Raw genomic sequence first — 17,925 nt, 5'->3', positions numbered from 1 at the left:
ACGCGACGATTCTGTTCATTTACAGAAGCTGCGGTGAGAGGTTTCCTAAGACCTACCTTGATAAATCTTTAAAATACAATTTTAATATAAAAAAATACTTAAAAGCTAAATTTAGTTTTATAGAAAATTTTTACCGATTTACGACATTTTTTAATTACTTCAAATATATATTCTATGGTTATTTCTACATAGCATATATCGATTAAAATCACAACCGTGTAGACAATATGTTACATCAGCTACAACAACATTTAAATTATTTCTTAATTTAAAGCATTTAACATTTCCGGATTGACCCCTTTAATGGCATATCGTCAATTAAGATGGCGATACGTTATTTAGGTTAGTCATAACGCTTCAAAGTGTATACCGCTCGTCGAAATCCCCTCGATAAGATAGTGGTATAGTTATGCTCGGGCGACATGCATAATTAATGAAGCAATACTCGTATCAATACTCAATCTGATATTCCTAAAATACATTCACCGTTACGCTCAATGCGAGCATAATGATTTAAATCCGATTTCACTTTACGGCGAATTTTTAACGCGATTCTTAATCCAGTTATTAGCTGGAATTGAATGATATACTGCCACGCAATGAAAATGCATTTGTAACGGCGTCATAGAGAACAGTTTAAAATGGCGTCAGCTTGCCTTATATAAACGCACCGTAAACAAAATTAAACCCTAAGAAACTTTAAGATATTTCTACAAAACTTTACACAAAAAAACATTATTAACAAAACTAACCTTTTACTTAAAATTCAGTAGTAGTTCTTGCCTTCTCAACTTGTCCACTTTTTGTTTACTTTTGGTGCTTTTATTAGAGCGTTCATTTATCCAACATACACCGGTTTTTTACTTCAGTTTTGCAAGGCTTCCCTTCAACATACAAATACGCGAGACGTGCTTTAAGCGAGGCCGGCATTCCACAAAAGCATCAGGACAGCAACTTAGCAAAATGTTTAAAATTTTTAAATATTTAGCCTAGATGTTATGATGGATCTTTCCAGATTGTAAGTACATTTTTACGTGTTTGACATTTGTAGAGAATAAATTAGTCATAAGATCGACTATGAATATTTTATTACATAAATCATGTGTTTAATATTATATCTGATGATTTAAAGCAAAATTGACCTTTTTTATATTTATGCAATAACAATATAATGGACAAGTACTAGCCAATGTTCTATACCGACAATACAGGCAAAGTAATAGGGCAATTAATTAAATCTATTTTTAAATTAAATTGTTACAATTCTGTATTATTTTTTATAAATATTCTGGACAATACTACAAGGGCCAATTGCCCATGTCTAGTCAAAGTTACCACATTTAAAACTAAATGTAAGACTTTGTGCCATTGCATTAGATAATTTGCAATAAAAAGTAGCAAAAATGTTTTTTTTCTTTGAACTTCCAAAGCTCATTGTTGATAAACACAACAACAATGCATTGACAATGGTTTTGTTATCGACCCAATGCGATTGTTTATAAAATGCGGCCATTGTCTGTAAATAATGACGAGTCAATGTGTTTAATAATAGCTAATTGAGCCTTTGTTTTATTTTCTAATTAAATTAAAAGCCCTAGTATTGGTTTATAGATCTTATTTGTTTTTAGAACTAAACGGGTGTTGTTTAGGCTACAATTTAACTAATATAAACATGCTGTCATTATAGTAGTTGATGAATTAAGTATTTAACTAATTTGTGACACTGTTTTAGTTGAATTATAAAGATTACAAGAATTTTGTAATATTTTTTGCGATTTATTTTTGTGAAAATGTGAACAACATAAAAAATATAACAAATCACACATTTTATCATGAACTTTTCTAAACATAATTATTAGAACATTGAAATACCTAGCAAATATAACAGTATATATGGGCCACTGCGGGTAATACGCTTAACAAACATTCAAGTTTGATCTTGGGCAACAAAAAATATATTCGGAAAAAACTGTCACATAAAAATACCTTTTCGATATTTGTCAAAAAACATCTTAAATTTTAAACAACGGCTAAAGTGAATCGCAGAATTAATGTGTGTACATTGTATAGTCTGTACTGCGACTTTATAACCTTGCTAAATCCCCATATCTCGACGTAGGCAACCTTCGTGGTGCTTGAATACCATATCCAGCTATCACTGTGTAGCGATGTGTTACTTTTTAGTTTACTTTTTCTCGGTTTCCATCTCGTGATTCGATGTAACCTCGCTATGATGGGAACTGACAGGTGAGTCGACTGAACGAGTTAAATGTGGTGAATTGGTTTCGGGTGATATTGAACCAGCATCTACAGAAAAAATAAACACTTTAAAAACCAGTCCATCAAAGTCAAAACGCACATAATGCAGAATCATTTTATAGCAAATAAAACATTACCAAAAGTAGTCAAATTTTAATAGTACTTAGTTTTTATTTAGTTTTTGTTTGCCTTATTTACCTGAATGTCTAAACGATTGTATTCCCATGGCTGCTGCCCTTTCTTGTGCTGCTAACAACTCAGGAAAAGTTGGAAATTGTGGAGCCGTCCTATTACCAGTTGGTGGAATAAATGAATTATGGCCTGGATGCATGGAGGCAAGTTGTTGGATCTGTTGGGCCGCCATTCCCATTCCATTGTGAGCGTTAGCGCCCGCCATAACGGCCGCGAGTTTTTGTTGTAACATAGTGTCCATCCAAGACTGCACATGTGATAATCCCTTGCTTAAGTCTGCTGGGTTTTGTGGACTCTTGTTAAGGACTGGTGATTTTGAGCTTTTTGCGCTGTCGTTGCTGGTGGCAACCTCTGCAATCGACCAAATTTTTGACTTGGTTGGAGTGGTTGGCGATTTCGTGGCTTGTGACTCTTGTGGAGATTTAGTGGGTGCGTTGTTAGGTGACGAAGACGCAGGACGATTATGGGAAGAATTGGGAGAAGGACTTTCTGTGGAGGAAACTTTACGTTCATTGGTCATGTACTGGTGCATTGGAAGCTGTTGTAGCGCTTGTTGATAATGGTGGAGTTGGGCTTGTTCATTAAGGGCCGCCATAACATGAGGCGGTAAGGGATGTCGTCGTGAAGCGGCTATCAGTGACGCAGCAGCTGCTGGGTTGAACTGTCCACCTTGCATTAACCGACTATCAGCAGCATGAGCGTTCATTGGGTGCCCGACAACGCCTTGTGATGGCATTGGGAATGGAATCCCGGGTCGCTGAGCACTTTGTATTGGTGATGGTAAACTTCCTTGTGTTGGTGTAATAGTAGTTGGGGAGGTACGTTGGCTTGCATATGGATGAATATTGTGGCGGACGAAATGTGAAGGTCGCGCCTTGTTATCTTGGTGATGTCGGTTCGCTGAATGTCTTCCAACTGTTAAAACAAACGGCAATGTTATAACGTGGTAATCGTAATTCAATCGACTAGTAATTGCATTAGCATTAATCCCACATATCATCTGCAAGTTGATTCGCCAGCTATCCTTATATTGAACCCGTACGTGAACTATAAGCACGGTTCAAAGCAAGGCTAAGAGCGTGCGATAATCAACAAGTAACACAAGATACAATCTCTTAATTATTGTGGCGGCAATTCATAGCTACAAAGAATTTAAATTTAGTGTATTCGAATAATTAAATTGAAGAGTTAATGAGTGTACAAAGGTTTGTTTGTTGCTGTTTAAACAAATTTTATGCTGTACAAGGTCCAAATATGACAGCCTTATCTTATCAAGTCGCCATTTTGAATTTAAAAGAAACTACAAGAAAATGCGAAACATGTAATATATATATATCCCACCTACATTTACATCGGTTACTTTAAATATTTCTAACTTTGGTTTTGTTTTTCTCTTTTTGAAAATGCCAACACGTAATTCTATCAATCAAGGGACTTATTTATATTGGTAGTTTTTAACTACTCAAATCAAAAACAAACAGTGTTAACCTTTTATAACTGAAAACTTTACACGAAACCTTGATATTTAAGGGAAAGCACCATTAAGACAAACTTTCTAGGCTTTCTGGATCATATGATCTATTTTATATAACATATATATTGCTAATAAACACGTTATCTTACCGTTTAAGGTTGGCAAGTCCTTGCTGTGATCGGAATCGACGCTTTCCAATTTGCTGTGACCGCTGCTTCCACTTTGGTTCCTAAGCGAATCGTCTTGGCCCTCATCAGACAAACTTTCTCCACAACTACCTCCGTTAAACCTCACTACATCTGGTCTTACGTTGTCTTGGTGATGGTTGCTAAGTTCGTTGGGTGTGGACGATCGGCTGTGGTCGTTGACGTGGTTGCTATGGATACCGTCGTCAAGGAGGTCGTCTTCGTCATCATCTTCGCCGCATCGGTTGCGTGGCGACCAGGTCATCTTGTTTTCTTTCTTTAAACGACGTCGAGCGTTAGCGAACCAGGTTGAGACCTGAAAAATTTAATTTTGTTAAACTTTTCATTCAATAACTTCTATTTAAAGACCGAGATTTATTGAATCTATACTTAAAGTAACGCTTGGATAATATTTAATGGCGAAGACGTTCATTTTAATACTTTAATATTTATCTCAGTATACATATATTCGTATAGAAAATTTATATTACTCTATGTACCTGAGTAAGGGTCATTTTTGTGATAATTGCGAGCATAATTTTTTCTCCTTTAGTTGGGTAAGGGTTTTTTCTGTGCTCATTTAACCAAGCCTTTAATGTGGAAGTGGTTTCTCGCGTCGCATTCTTACGTCTAGCCCCATCATTAAAACCCATCGGTCCATATCTATAACAACACACTTAATTAATAACACAGACAAAATACTAATACTATATACAATTATGTATGTAAACTATACACAAAGTGTTATATTAAACTAAGGTTTATACTAACCCGTAGCTAAAATGCGCGGCCATCGCAGCAGGGTCGTAATATGCAGCGGCGGCGGTGGCTTGATTCATTCCTGCCCGCCAAACTTCGGCACTTTCTCCGGCACCCTGAAACAATAAAAAATACATTTATACATTTTGTATTATATCAATGTTATAAGGTTTTTAAGCACATTAAGTTAAAAAATATTATTTTGTTTAAAATGCATAAACTTTTTTAAGATTTGTGCATAATATGTTACTCGAAACCAGTTAAACAACGCATGTTAATTATTTTAAAACTTCGTAATTTTATTTTAAATAAGTTATCATATAAATTCTTTCTAAATCACTATTAGAAACCTTATTATGCCATTAAAACGAGCAATCGTCATTTACAAATTGCGTTGATTAAATATTTATATCCTTCACTTGCAGCGCAAAAACTCTTACTTGTCAGCCATTTTGAATAAAAATGTTAAGTTCATCAAATCAAAACTTGATAATATATTAAAACTTATATTTTAACAAAGTATTTGTACTTACCATTGGTGGGTAGATTGTTGAAGGGTCAGCAGCGGCAGCAACAGCAGCTGCTGCGGCGGGACCATATGGCAAGTACCCCGGGAAATTTGGTGCCGAGTACGGGGCTCCGTACATCGCAAGCCCGGGAAGGCGAGCAGCAACCATGCGGGCGTCCATAAGGCCGGCGGGTTGAGCAAAAGACGGCGATGAAAGTCGATTGACGGATGCGTGAATCTACGATTGATAACACAAAGATTAGAAACTTTAAAAATAAAATTTTCGACTTTAAAAATTGTTCCTTTCTATTTAAAAAAAAATTGTTTTTAATAGTTTCAAGTTACGTTATCTATTAACAAAAACACGATGATGTCTTACCTGTGAAGATGGTGCACTAATTCCCAATTGAGCAAGGGACATTACTGAAAATATATAAACTTTCAACAAATATAACTTTCTTTACGATGATGTTGATGTTTAATCTTTTTTGTTCGAATTTATTTATTTACTTTGATTTATTAACAAATTATTAAATCTAAAAAATAAAATGAAGTTCGTTAGACTACATTTATATTTTATTTTCTGTTGATAATTCCATATAAAGCTTTCTATATGACATCTAAGATAAATTCCAATGCGATGTCACTGTCGCTTTGAGACAACTGTTTAACTATTTGGTAGCCGGATAAATCAAAATCAAATATCTAAAGATCGTTTTTTTCTCGTTCAAAAGAAATAAAAACAATTTCCCCTTTTTCCTTTTTTGTAAGACCCATGTCTCTCCTGCGAAAGCTCGATTACCAATTCCGGGTAAGAGTTGCCGATCTCGCTTTTGTTTTTCGCTATCAATACATTGCGAGAAATCTCGATCGATTTTCTATATCTTTACCGCCCTCTTGCGTACCTTAAAACTTTTAAAAATCTAAACTTTCTTAATGTTATTTCTTGTTATAAAAAAGAAAATTCTAAACTAATTAAATAAAATCATCAATATATTCAAACATGTAACTCAGAATAGTACTTGTATTTACCATTGTTTGGTACCAAGTTTCTAAAGAATATATTATGCAATTAAATCTTTCTATTACCTTTATGAGATATGTTATCTATCTTTTTATATTAAATCTTATTGTATGGTTGTTGAGATGAACTGAGCAAATTCAAACTGATGTCCAAGTCGACACAACTGTTCCTTAATATACTCAACACTTTACACTTTTTCTGGTTTGCTTTTCGTTTGTATTCACAGCGGCAGACTTGTTTTCCATAAACGTGTTTTTACCTGAAGCAGGGGCGCAAATAAATTTAAGCGAATACAATTGAGATCACCGCGAATGCATGTTTAAACAAAGAAGTTGTTTGCAGACATGTCCTCCAACCGAGCCAAGCTTAACTCCTATGCATGTATATAGACAGGAAAAGATTATACTAAAAGCGTGTAAAGGAAAATTAACACCTTTACAAATGTCCGTTTTAATCCTAAGTATAACAAGAACATCTTGGAAATCGAATTAATGCAACTGGAGTTACCAATTGTTTGTCAATTTGCTAATTTATTAATGCCAACCGAATCGGATATCAACCAATTGTTAACAATTAGTAATTTAGTTAAAATACATAATCCAGTTTCTAACTGAAATTATAAGATATTTAACAGTTTTAATCCTAATTATTATCATAATTGAATACAGAAGGAAAATAAATAATTTATCAGAGTCGATAATAATTAGCATACAACCCAAAAAGTATCTTTACAAAATTTTGAATCCATTACGGAGTTATATCTAAATTGATGACAGTCGTTACTTCAATAATAAACAGACCTCTAAAGGTATTTACCAAGTGCTATAAAGTAAACATGGGTAATGGAGAGTTATAATTTGCGAACAAGATTAAGCAAATAGACCCGGAGGTTCGGTTGTTACAATCTAACAATATCGCAATGTGTCTCAACAAAGCAAGCTAACTGCGCGCACACATGTCAATCAAGCGATTGTATTTACATTAGGCTTGTTACAATAGATCAACAACGCGACCATTTATAAGTTTTATTAATACAAGATTGACTTGCTAAACAGAAAACTTCACCTTTTACAGAATTTGATCGAAATTCGTTGATATATTATTTATTTTATCGAATAAGTGAAACGTTGAATACAATATAGCGCTGGGCTGCCATCATGCGGTGATAACTATACGTAGAATTTTTATGAAAAATCAGATAAGAAATATTGATTACGTAATATTTGTTATATTGATATCAATATAACATCCGTTTGGAAAGTAACGTGGCTAGGTTTTTGTTACCAGAAAAAGTTGACGCTTTTCGCACCCCGGCCTAACTCGGAACTACTTCGACAAATTAAAGAGTGTTACATCCCTTTATACGTCCTACTTAACTTAACACTTACAAAAATATAAAATATCGTTTTTAGACACTTTCTTAATACACAAATTTCTTTACTTGCTTGGTCTGTAATGTATTTATTACTATGCATCAAATTAAAATTTAGGCACAAGTTATATTTAAAAGGGTTGCTATCGTTTTTGCATTGGTCAAACGCGTGGCACTAGAAATGTATGAGAATTTTACACGACCGATTACACTAGCTTTACAATATACAAACAATACATAAGCACTTTATACTGATGGAATTACGTAAACACGCGTTTTTAATACATATCTTACAAGTTACAACTTATTAGTTTTAAATTGGACACGTCAATTTTTTAAGAAATGTTATTAGAAAAACATGTGTACTTGAAATTATTTTAAGAGGAGTTTAATTAATTGCAAGATATCTTGCAGTTGTCCGTTGTCGTTACTTATTCATTTGTTAACGAATCTAATCTCTTGATAGACTTCGCGAATCAGCGCGTAACTCCTATTGAAACAAATCGAGGAAAACTCCAATTTGACGAATTAAATTTGCGTCGAATTTCGAACGATTTAGCGATAATCCCCTTAGAAAACAAAAGGCATCAAATCGTATTGAAAACTGCCACGCTGTCTTGAGATCATTAGTCTTGGACGAACCTTTTGTTTTAAGTTTTGTGCTAACAAAGGGAATTAGAGAGCGCAACTGTAGCGTGATTGTATCCAACTCAAATCTCCTTTATTTGACAATTACAAAATCCCATAAGAATCGTAATTACCTGTTACGTTGCATTGTTAACCGAACGACAGCACAAAGCTATATGCTGGGGGATGTCATTATATGTAGAATGAGCACAAATTAACAGCCAAATAATAGTCGTATATCAGCTGGATGAAATTCCTCTAACTTGTCCTTAATTAAATCAATTTAAATATTATATATAGTTGGAGGTAGTCACAAAATCGAACTTGTAGTTGCTGCAAGTTTACAACTGGTATTGTAATAACAATATTTTCATATTCAATCATTCCATGTATGTAAAAATACAGATTAACCGAGTGTTAATGGATGTGATACTACATTTGAACCACGTTTAGTTGATATCCTTATTTGTTTAATCCATACGCGTTGAATGATCTTAATAACAAGCGTTCCTTAATTAGCGCCAGATCAACATTGGCGATTGCGAATCGGATATTGTTTTAATGTTAACACGAACCGAATGACAGACACAGATCTTATGGCAGAATGAACTTTTAAACTTATTGGCGATGACATTAAAAAACATTTCTTTAACCTTCCGATACATTAACAAAACGCATATTTATTGATATAAAAATTAGAATTGCAAAGAGATATAGCTACCACAACCTCAAATCTGTTATATCTCTTTGCAACATCTCTCCTTATTTTTATTTTAATAAATAAAATCTAATACAGAATCGTAATAAATATTTACCCATATTTATATATATTTGTTGTATGCAAATTTAGAAATATTAAATTCCTTGCAAAGTAGGAATAAAAAGCAATATCTGCAGATGTTTGCGGACCATGTTATATTTATCTTTTTTACACGACTTTTATTATGTTTAGATAATTTACCCATGATCCATTATTAATATAACATTTCTATAATGCATGTACATCATAAGATTGGCATGTTTAGAAGAGCGACGATTACAAGATGTTAAAATTTAAAGAAGCGGGCTGATACGATCAGAATAACATAACAAACGGGTGTTAAATTTGATAAAATATTAATGTCAGAATCCTAAACTTTTAAACAATTTTTTATTATTAAATGCCACATAACAACTTCTTTATTTTTCTTAGGGAAATTTTTTTTCAAAATATGTTACATGTTGTATATTAGTTTGAGTAGGAACTTGCAATAAGATAATCAAACGCCTGATGTATAACTTAACTGATAATCAATATTTTCAATCGTCCTACCAGAAACATGTTACATGGCTTATTAATAATTAAACACGTACGGAAATTTGCGCCAATTATCAACAAAATTAAGACAAGAAAAACTGGGAAAAAGTGTAGCCCATTACAAAGAATACAACGTGATTTATAAATTATTAAAGCATTTGTGTATCTCTCATATATATTCATGTACTTATGATGCTGTTAATTACATGTCATTTATTATAATTATGCTAAAAACTAAAGATTGGAGCAAAAAAATTCAAGGCATCAGTGGAAATTGCCAACTGTTTTTAAATAAACCTTTTAACGTGAAATTTTTACTAAACCTTTTATGAAAAGTTTGAAATGCGTTTTCAAGGGCATGAGCTCTTTCGGCGATAACGTCATTTCGTTAACGTGATGTTTACGTCGTTTATGTTGTTACATTTACCACTCTAATATTCGATTTGATTCCGCACTTAATTCAATTCTATAATATTTTCGTGATATTTCATTAAGTGACTCACGTATTTTGTACATCCATGACCTAGTCCACATGTGCCCATTATTTACCTATATTCGTTTAACAAGTCTGTTATAACACAAGTGCGCGTTCTCGCTTAATATAGCAAACATTACTTTAACCAATCTTGGCACGTATTATCAACATATAGATAAACTATACATACACTGGTTTGTAAACTTTTCTTGTGGATTTAAAGGTTTTTACAATCCTTCTTTTATACCTATACGTTAACAGTGTTGATAGATTTCCTGATAACGCCAACAAGTACAAATAGATGTCGACTTGTTCCTAATAATAAAAAGATTAAACACTTCACTAACGTTTATATAAGAACACATTCGGTATACAGTAGCTATAGGTTTTATCCTAACCACTAGTAAGTTAATATCCTTAATCACGGTTACACTTTTTAGCTTTGCCCCCTTAAAGAAAACAAGTACCTTGACGGGGGTTTGTCTAATCATTGGTTTAAGAACTTGTTTGTAAAGTAACTTAAACGACACTTAAACGTCGAATTTCTTATCGCTTACAAAGTAAATACTGAATCTCAACTATGTTTTTGGTAGAAGAGTAAAAGTAGTATTTACTAATGGTCAATTTGATTGACATATTAACGTAGCTGATATTGTTATTTTTGCGTATGTTTACAAGAGCATGTCAATCAATATTATATAAGGCTTGCAAAAATCTTTATCAGAACATTTTAAAAACAACATGTTTTTATTAAAAAGGGTTTTAAATTAATGATTTTGTTGCGCAAGTTCAGCCAATATCAGCATATAATATCGAAAACCTTTCTAACGAATGAAAAGATTCTAAAGAACAAAAAAATTTTTAACAAAATTTTGGTCCATTTTTTTCATTAATTTAAAGCAATTTTCAAAAAAAGTTAGGATTTAAGTGGTTAATCTAAAATGTCTCAAATTGTTGATAAAATGGTGTTTTTTAGCTTATAAAGTTCTGTAAAACGTCCACTTGAACAAATAGTTTTCGGTAATAGGTCGGTAGTGTAATATAGAAAAAAATTTGAAAAAAATTCACCATTATTAAAGAATTAAGGTTTTGCATATTTTTCATCACAAAAAAAAAATTTTTATAATCATTTTTATATTAAATGCTTATTTAAATTTTTTAATTATAAAAAATATTTATTTTTTGTAATGGAAAATGATCGTATTGATGAAAATCTTCCCGGTCGGGGATTTCCCTTTCGGTAAATTACTATTTCCGATTTTTTTAAAATGTTTGCTTGGGAAAATTAAAACATATATTTCTAGCAATTACAGAAAATTAATTTGATTTTTAGTAGTAAATTATGGTTTATTATTTACTTTGTTAAATATTAAAGCTTTTTTTGTTATAAATATCGGGCATTTGGATACACATAGCAGAAAATATGACGTCTGAAAAACTTGAAATAATTTCTCAAACTTCATGATTTACCAGTTTATTTTTACAATTAATTTTCTGTTATATTTTACATGTAGGACAATAATTAGATAATTTTCTGAATAGGCTAAAAATTGAAAGTTTAGAAAAGATAATTTAAATCTGCTTCTTTACATTTACTAATTCCGTAAATAGCTGGTTCGTGTTTTAACACTAACGTTGCTAAAAATGGATGAAAGTGGGAACGACGATTTTCAGCGTTTCAAAAAGTTTCTTCATGATGTCAATGTCACAAAAATTGATACCGTGAATGCTTTATGGCTGAGTATGAAAATTGCAAATTTGTAGATTTTTACTTTTATTTGTCTTTAAAGAGTTATGTTGCCCCAACCCAGTTTGGGTTAATGTTGGTAGTTTATAATATTATTAATTTTAATTAACCTGGGTGATCCAACGAATCATTTGGAATTTAACCCAGGATCTCATGTACTAATTTAGTGATCTAACCACTACTTTACACTATTTTTTTACTTTATTGTGGATAAGTAAACATAATAGATGAATTGTTTGAAAACTTATCAGCTTGCCCTTTGGTAATATCTAAAAAAATTCACTTTTTTTTTAATGCAAATTTTAACATACTTAAAGTTATTTTAAATTATGACAACAGGTGACATTAGATCAGCTGCTGAAATAGCTACCGCTGAGCAGAGCAGACTCAGAACCCTAACTCAAGATCGTGTTTTGACAGAAGTAATCTACCCCGAATTAAATAAGGTAACTTTTAGATTTAGATAAATTAAATCTGTGTAAAAATAGGCCTACAGTATATGTGCATTTTTTTTAAGTAATTGGTCAATTAGTTGATAATGACTGTACATTTTTGCATAAAACACCTAAGTCTGTGGCATAATTTAGTGGTTGCCACACTTGGCTTTACTACATAAAATCATGTTTTTTTTTTTAATTAGGTACAGTGTGTTTAATTAAGTTTTTATTGTTTATTTTTACAAAAATTCAGATCAACTTGAAAATATGTATGGCTGGGAAAGATGGTAATGCTAAAGCAATTCAACTGTTAAGAAAAATGGCAGATCATACTATTCAGTCGGATGCTACTGGAGTTGATGTTTCTCCATTAAATGGGTATGAGTTATATTATTTTATGTTTAACAATATTAAAGTTTAAAAAATTCCAAAAAACAAAGGACCCTTAATAAACAATAAAACAAAAACAGCCTATTGACTTTCCAGTTTCCTTTGTATTCTCTGTAGCAGTATGATAAAGGTATTGTACTTACTTAGCATACTACAAAAACAGGAAACTACCTAATTTAACTTTTATTTAACATTTTGACAATTAGTTTTTTAATAAAATATTTAAGATAAATTGTTAATTAATATTGTTAATTACTTTTTTGTTTTTTTAAGGAATGTTGGACAAGATGTTTTTGGAGGTGATAAAAATTAATTTTATAGTAATTTAAACATTTTAATAAAAATTTAGAGCCCAAAATGTTTTAGTTTAATATTTAATTGCAACACTAAACTGATCTAAGTTTATAAAAGCTTTATATTATATTCTTATATGGTGTAAGTAAGTCATGTGTATTATTCTAACGATATCTCGAATCCAAAAGCAAAAACTTAAGTGGTCATATTGTAAGAATAGGCATTCAATGCGTCTTACCTTATCTATTCATTATATTACAAATAGATATAATGACTACATAACAAGTAATATAATGAAATATGTTGTTGAATTTTTTTAAAGAAATGCCAGCTTGGACGCCTCCAACTATTAACATATCTGGTGGGGACTTTAGCCAAACCAATGTGGGAGGGCAGGCAACCTTTGATAACAGGGGTGCAACCATAACAATGAACAGTAAGATCTAGTTTTAAATCAATATATAAAAGTGATTAAGGGGTTTAAAAATAACGAAATTGTTTTCACATTTTTAAGACTATAAAATATACTTAAACACTGATTAATAATTAACAATTCAAACATAATATTTTGTAGCTAAGCAATATGGAGGAAAGGATTTAAATGATGAAACAGAATGGATTAAAACTTCAGGTTAATTTCAATTATCTTTAGAAAAACCTTTCTTGTTTATTAAGTTTAAACAATAACAAAATAGGTGAAGATGGATATTAACATACATATTTGTTTTAAAACTCTTGCTTTTAATTTAAGTAAGTTAATAACCAATTTTTTTAGATGGGAGTTATATTCAATCCAACTTCAGGTTTTTTGACAACTCAGATTTTAGTTGGAACGGGGAATTTGCATTTAAAAGAAAAGTTTTCAATGGTGGAGTTTCTAGTTATGAGGTTGTAAAACTGTTTCTATTTAAAAAACAACAAGTATTTATTTACCAACTTAACTTAAAGCTTTTTTTAGTAGGGTCCCAATTTTTCTATACAAATATTAATACTATAATAATAGTCTTTACTAACTATAGGGTTGCCAAAGTTAACTCAAGATTTGATTCGGGTAACAAATGTTACTCTATATTTAAGCTGTGAAGTTAACATATTAAATAAATACACATGGAGAAAAGATCTTTACAATGTTGTTCAATATACAAATTTAGTTTCTTGATATTAGTGTATTTTTAATAGGCTTATCCAATGAAAGCAAGCAAAAACCGAGCTCTCTTGATAAACAACTATGAGTTCCAAGATCCAAGATTGAATCGAGCCGGGGCCATCAAGGATGGGGTTGATTTGCAGAATGCACTGAAAAAACTTGGGTTTGAAGCGGAGTTGATAGTCAACAAGAAAGCATCAGTAAAATATTAAAACCTTTCTAAGTTAAACAAAGCTAAGTTAATGATTTATGCCAACAAATATTTGGTATGGTAGTTTCCAAAAGCATTGTTAATAAACACAACATGTTATATTTATTATTACTAACAGAATTATAAAGTGTCAACAAAAGAGGTTTGAAGTTTAAACATAACTGAGTATTAAATAAAAATTGACTACTTCGGTCTTTGAATAATTTGCTTTGAGAGAGAAAACTTGTTAATTGTATCATGTATATAAAGTATAAGTAGTAATACATAACTTTTAATTTAAAGACCTATCTGCTAAGTGTTTTATAATTCAGACATAGGATCCAAGTAATTTGTCTAGCTTAACCTGGTATTATTTACATATATATTTATACTAAATTTTTGTTTTTAGGAAATAGAACAAAGCTTAAGAGAGTTTGCTTGTTCAACTAAAAACACTAAAGCTTCTGCTGTTTTTATTTTTATTGGCAGTCATGGAGAAATAAGTAAGTTAATATTTATTTCAAGTTTTTTTTAGTAAGGTTATAGTTTAAAATTTTATTCCATAATAAATATATTTGTGATTTCTTTTCTAGAACATGGTGAGGACTTCTTTCTTGGCCAAGATTTGAACCAAGTGTCAGTGAAAAGTGTGTTGGATGTTCTATCACAGAACAACTGTGAATTGTTGAAAAACAAACCAAAATGTTTCATGTTCCAGTTCTGCCGAGCAGGTATTTATTATTTAAATATCCTTTTATTAGAAATTATTTCTCCTTACACTTGTGTAGTGTTATGAACACTAAGCTTTACTACATGTGGTCCTGGGCTTAAACCCTTGCTGCATCTATATTGTAGCTTCTTTGCAAAAGGTGCTATAGTTTCCGCTTAGGCAAAAACAAATAGTTTTTTAATTATCGGAAAGTTATAAAAAGTAAACTCAAGACCTGGTCGGGTAACAACTATTACCTGATTCTGAAAAGACATGTACAAACATACGGTTTACAGTTCTTTTATTTTTAAATATAGTAACAAAACAATCTAATGTGGCTTCGGATGCACAACCCATTCTAGATATGGAAGTGGATGATAAACATGATGATGATAACAGTAGCACAATTGGTCCACAATGTAAGTTGCTTTCTTTTAGAATTTAATGGTAAAACTATTTTATTAATTGCTGTAACAGTAAAACTTAACTTGTTTTATCAAGGTTTTGGGCACCAGTATACTTTATTGTGTATCTTTTTTTGAATTTGTTTGTGTATTTTTGAATTTTTAAATCCCCATTTTTGTTTCATTTCTTAATCTAGTTATCACAAGAATGAGTATTGAGAGTGATACGACGGCCATTCCGGAAGATCAAAATCATGTTCAAACTCCCACTACTCCTCCCACTCCTCAAACTCCTAATAATATGGCTCCAGAGCAACGAAATCATCCGGCCTTCCACTACAGAGACATGATTATGGCTTTCTGCACTTCACCAGGTAAAACAAATGAAATTCATATACAACACCGGCAGCACGGTGTAGTGGTAAGAACACTTTCTACACCACACATGAGGTCATGGGTTCAATCCCCACTGAGCTCATGCTGTAGCACCCTTGAGTAAGGCGCTATAAATGGTATGAACCCTTGCTGAGCCAGCACTTAATCAGCAGCATAATTACCGGGCATTTATAATCTATAATATCCCAAACTGCCACAGGCAACTCGAGACTGGGTTGGAGTAACTGATGTTACTCTGTGTTTAAGTCTCGCATTCGACTTTCCCACATCGAGGATAAAGATAAATACAAAAAAAAATGTTTGTATTAAGATTAGTTTAAAACAAGTTAATAAAAGAAAACTTAGACATTGACTAATATAGATATAGTAAGCAATGTGTGCTTTTTGCCAAATATTTACCACCAGTAATATTGCACATGGCTTTAAAGTTTAGACATTGGCTTGATTAGTTTTTAAATTTCAATCTTGGATTAATAACATTTATGTTTATAAATTATAAAATAATTGTGAATTACTTGCAGGTACAAAGGCCTACAGGGACTGCACAAAAGGATCTTGGTATGTTACTGCATTTATCAAGGTATTAACCAAGGATGTTCATAAAGAAGACCTTGCCAGCATTCTCACAAAGGTAAGCATAGCCATTATAATTAATAAATTTAATGGGTTTAAGTCCTATATTGTACAGTAGTTGATTGATTTGCCTTTTACTTCATTTTAATTGTTGTAAATTGTCTGCAACTAACATTTCTCTAAAGTAATTTTGCTTGCCACATTATCTTGTTTTAAAGGCTTCTAAATTATACAATATCGTTTCCTTAACCAATCATATATAGATCAACTTTTTTTAAAAATAAACAATTTTTTTAGGTTAACCAGCAAGTACAATCCAAAGAACACACTACTGGAACTGAGATTTATGTCCAGTTGTGTGAAGTTAGAAGCTTTCTGCAAAAGAAATTGGTCTTCTTGCCCATTTCAGACTAAATGAAATGTAACAGTAAACTTTGACAATTTATCATGCTAATGCTTGTACATAGATAGTTTTGGCTTTTTAAATTCTTATTGGTATGATATTTTTAACTTCCTATTGGTATAATATTTTTAGTTTGTTTATAAAAAAGCTTTTACAATTGCTCATTTTATTTCTGTAAACCTAAATCAAGATTTTCTTAACAACATTTTAATGAAATGTACATGTAAACCAAAGTTTTTTATATAAAACCTGAACTATTCACTTAATATTTTTTTGTTTTGCGGGTAGAAATAATATATGTTATATTAGAAAACTCTGTTATATTTCTTATCTAATAATTCTAACTGTATGAAAGCTAAATTGTTTAATTCAAGGACCAATTCTAAATTTATTTGTTAAATATGCACAATTGATTTTACATTGTTTAGTGATAATTTAACTTGTTTTAACTCTAATCCTGTCTTCATTTTCTGTTTTTATGGCATATGATGTAAATTAAATGAGTTGTGTGTGTGTTAAACACGTAGCATTATGTAAATACAAAGAAAAACATATTAAATTGACTAAAGTGATTTAAAATTAAAGTTGTTTTATATAAATAAAACAGTAAGAAAGTAAGTTAAAGTTACTGCTGAGTTTTATGTTCCAGTAAATAACATAAAAACATTGTTATAGACTTTAGGTTAGGTTGTTTAATTTAAAATGCAAAAAAAAAACAATATAAATTGGATCATTAAAAAATATTTAAATTATCCTGGACTTTCAATCATTATCCTCTTTATTAAAACATTTTTTTTAAATGGAAACACTGATGATTTGGAACCATATTCGGTATGAATACGTATCATTCCTGGGTTTCTGTGTTTTTAACGCTTAGGCTAACCAAATTTTGAACAAATTACGGCTTTTTCTTTTAAAAAAAAGAAATAAAACAAAAAGGAATACATACATAAACGTGAATATTATAAAAAGGAAAAGGAATTGGCAACAGAAATTATTATAAAAAGCATTTTTTAAAGTAAACAGGTAACAACGGAAAAAAAAGTTACACGTGGAACTTTAG

The 17,925-nt window shown here is 31.3% G+C and overlaps 2 protein-coding genes across 2 annotated transcripts; one reads left to right on the top strand and one right to left on the bottom strand.

Annotated features, from left to right (window-relative positions):
- Positions 1 to 1,773: 1,773 nt before the first annotated feature.
- Positions 1,774 to 5,902, bottom strand: LOC145759178 (uncharacterized). The gene is made up of 7 exons (XM_082572941.1): positions 5,757 to 5,902; positions 5,403 to 5,615; positions 4,882 to 4,985; positions 4,611 to 4,773; positions 4,075 to 4,426; positions 2,458 to 3,366; positions 1,774 to 2,307 (listed from the first exon to the last, which is right to left on the bottom strand). The coding sequence occupies exons 1-7, from the start codon at positions 5,796 to 5,798 to the stop codon at positions 2,186 to 2,188; spliced, it is 1,905 nt and encodes a 634-aa protein (XP_082429067.1). The 5' UTR covers positions 5,799 to 5,902; the 3' UTR covers positions 1,774 to 2,185.
- A 5,788-nt stretch (positions 5,903 to 11,690) lies between these two features.
- On the top strand, positions 11,691 to 17,415 carry LOC145759342 (caspase-6-like). The gene is made up of 14 exons (XM_082573150.1): positions 11,691 to 11,913; positions 12,259 to 12,365; positions 12,610 to 12,734; positions 13,020 to 13,045; positions 13,363 to 13,476; positions 13,615 to 13,671; positions 13,816 to 13,928; positions 14,220 to 14,387; positions 14,787 to 14,880; positions 14,971 to 15,108; positions 15,404 to 15,505; positions 15,688 to 15,864; positions 16,408 to 16,517; positions 16,757 to 17,415. The coding sequence occupies exons 1-14, from the start codon at positions 11,817 to 11,819 to the stop codon at positions 16,871 to 16,873; spliced, it is 1,545 nt and encodes a 514-aa protein (XP_082429276.1). The 5' UTR covers positions 11,691 to 11,816; the 3' UTR covers positions 16,874 to 17,415.
- Positions 17,416 to 17,925: the final 510 nt, after the last annotated feature.

The sequence above is a fragment of the Corella eumyota genome, chromosome 7, assembly GCF_963082875.1.
Source record: "Corella eumyota chromosome 7, kaCorEumy4.1, whole genome shotgun sequence".
NCBI classification, from domain to species: Eukaryota; Metazoa; Chordata; class Ascidiacea; order Phlebobranchia; family Corellidae; genus Corella; species Corella eumyota.
Note: the sequence above shows the minus strand (reverse complement) of the source record. Positions and strands in the feature narration are given on the sequence as shown.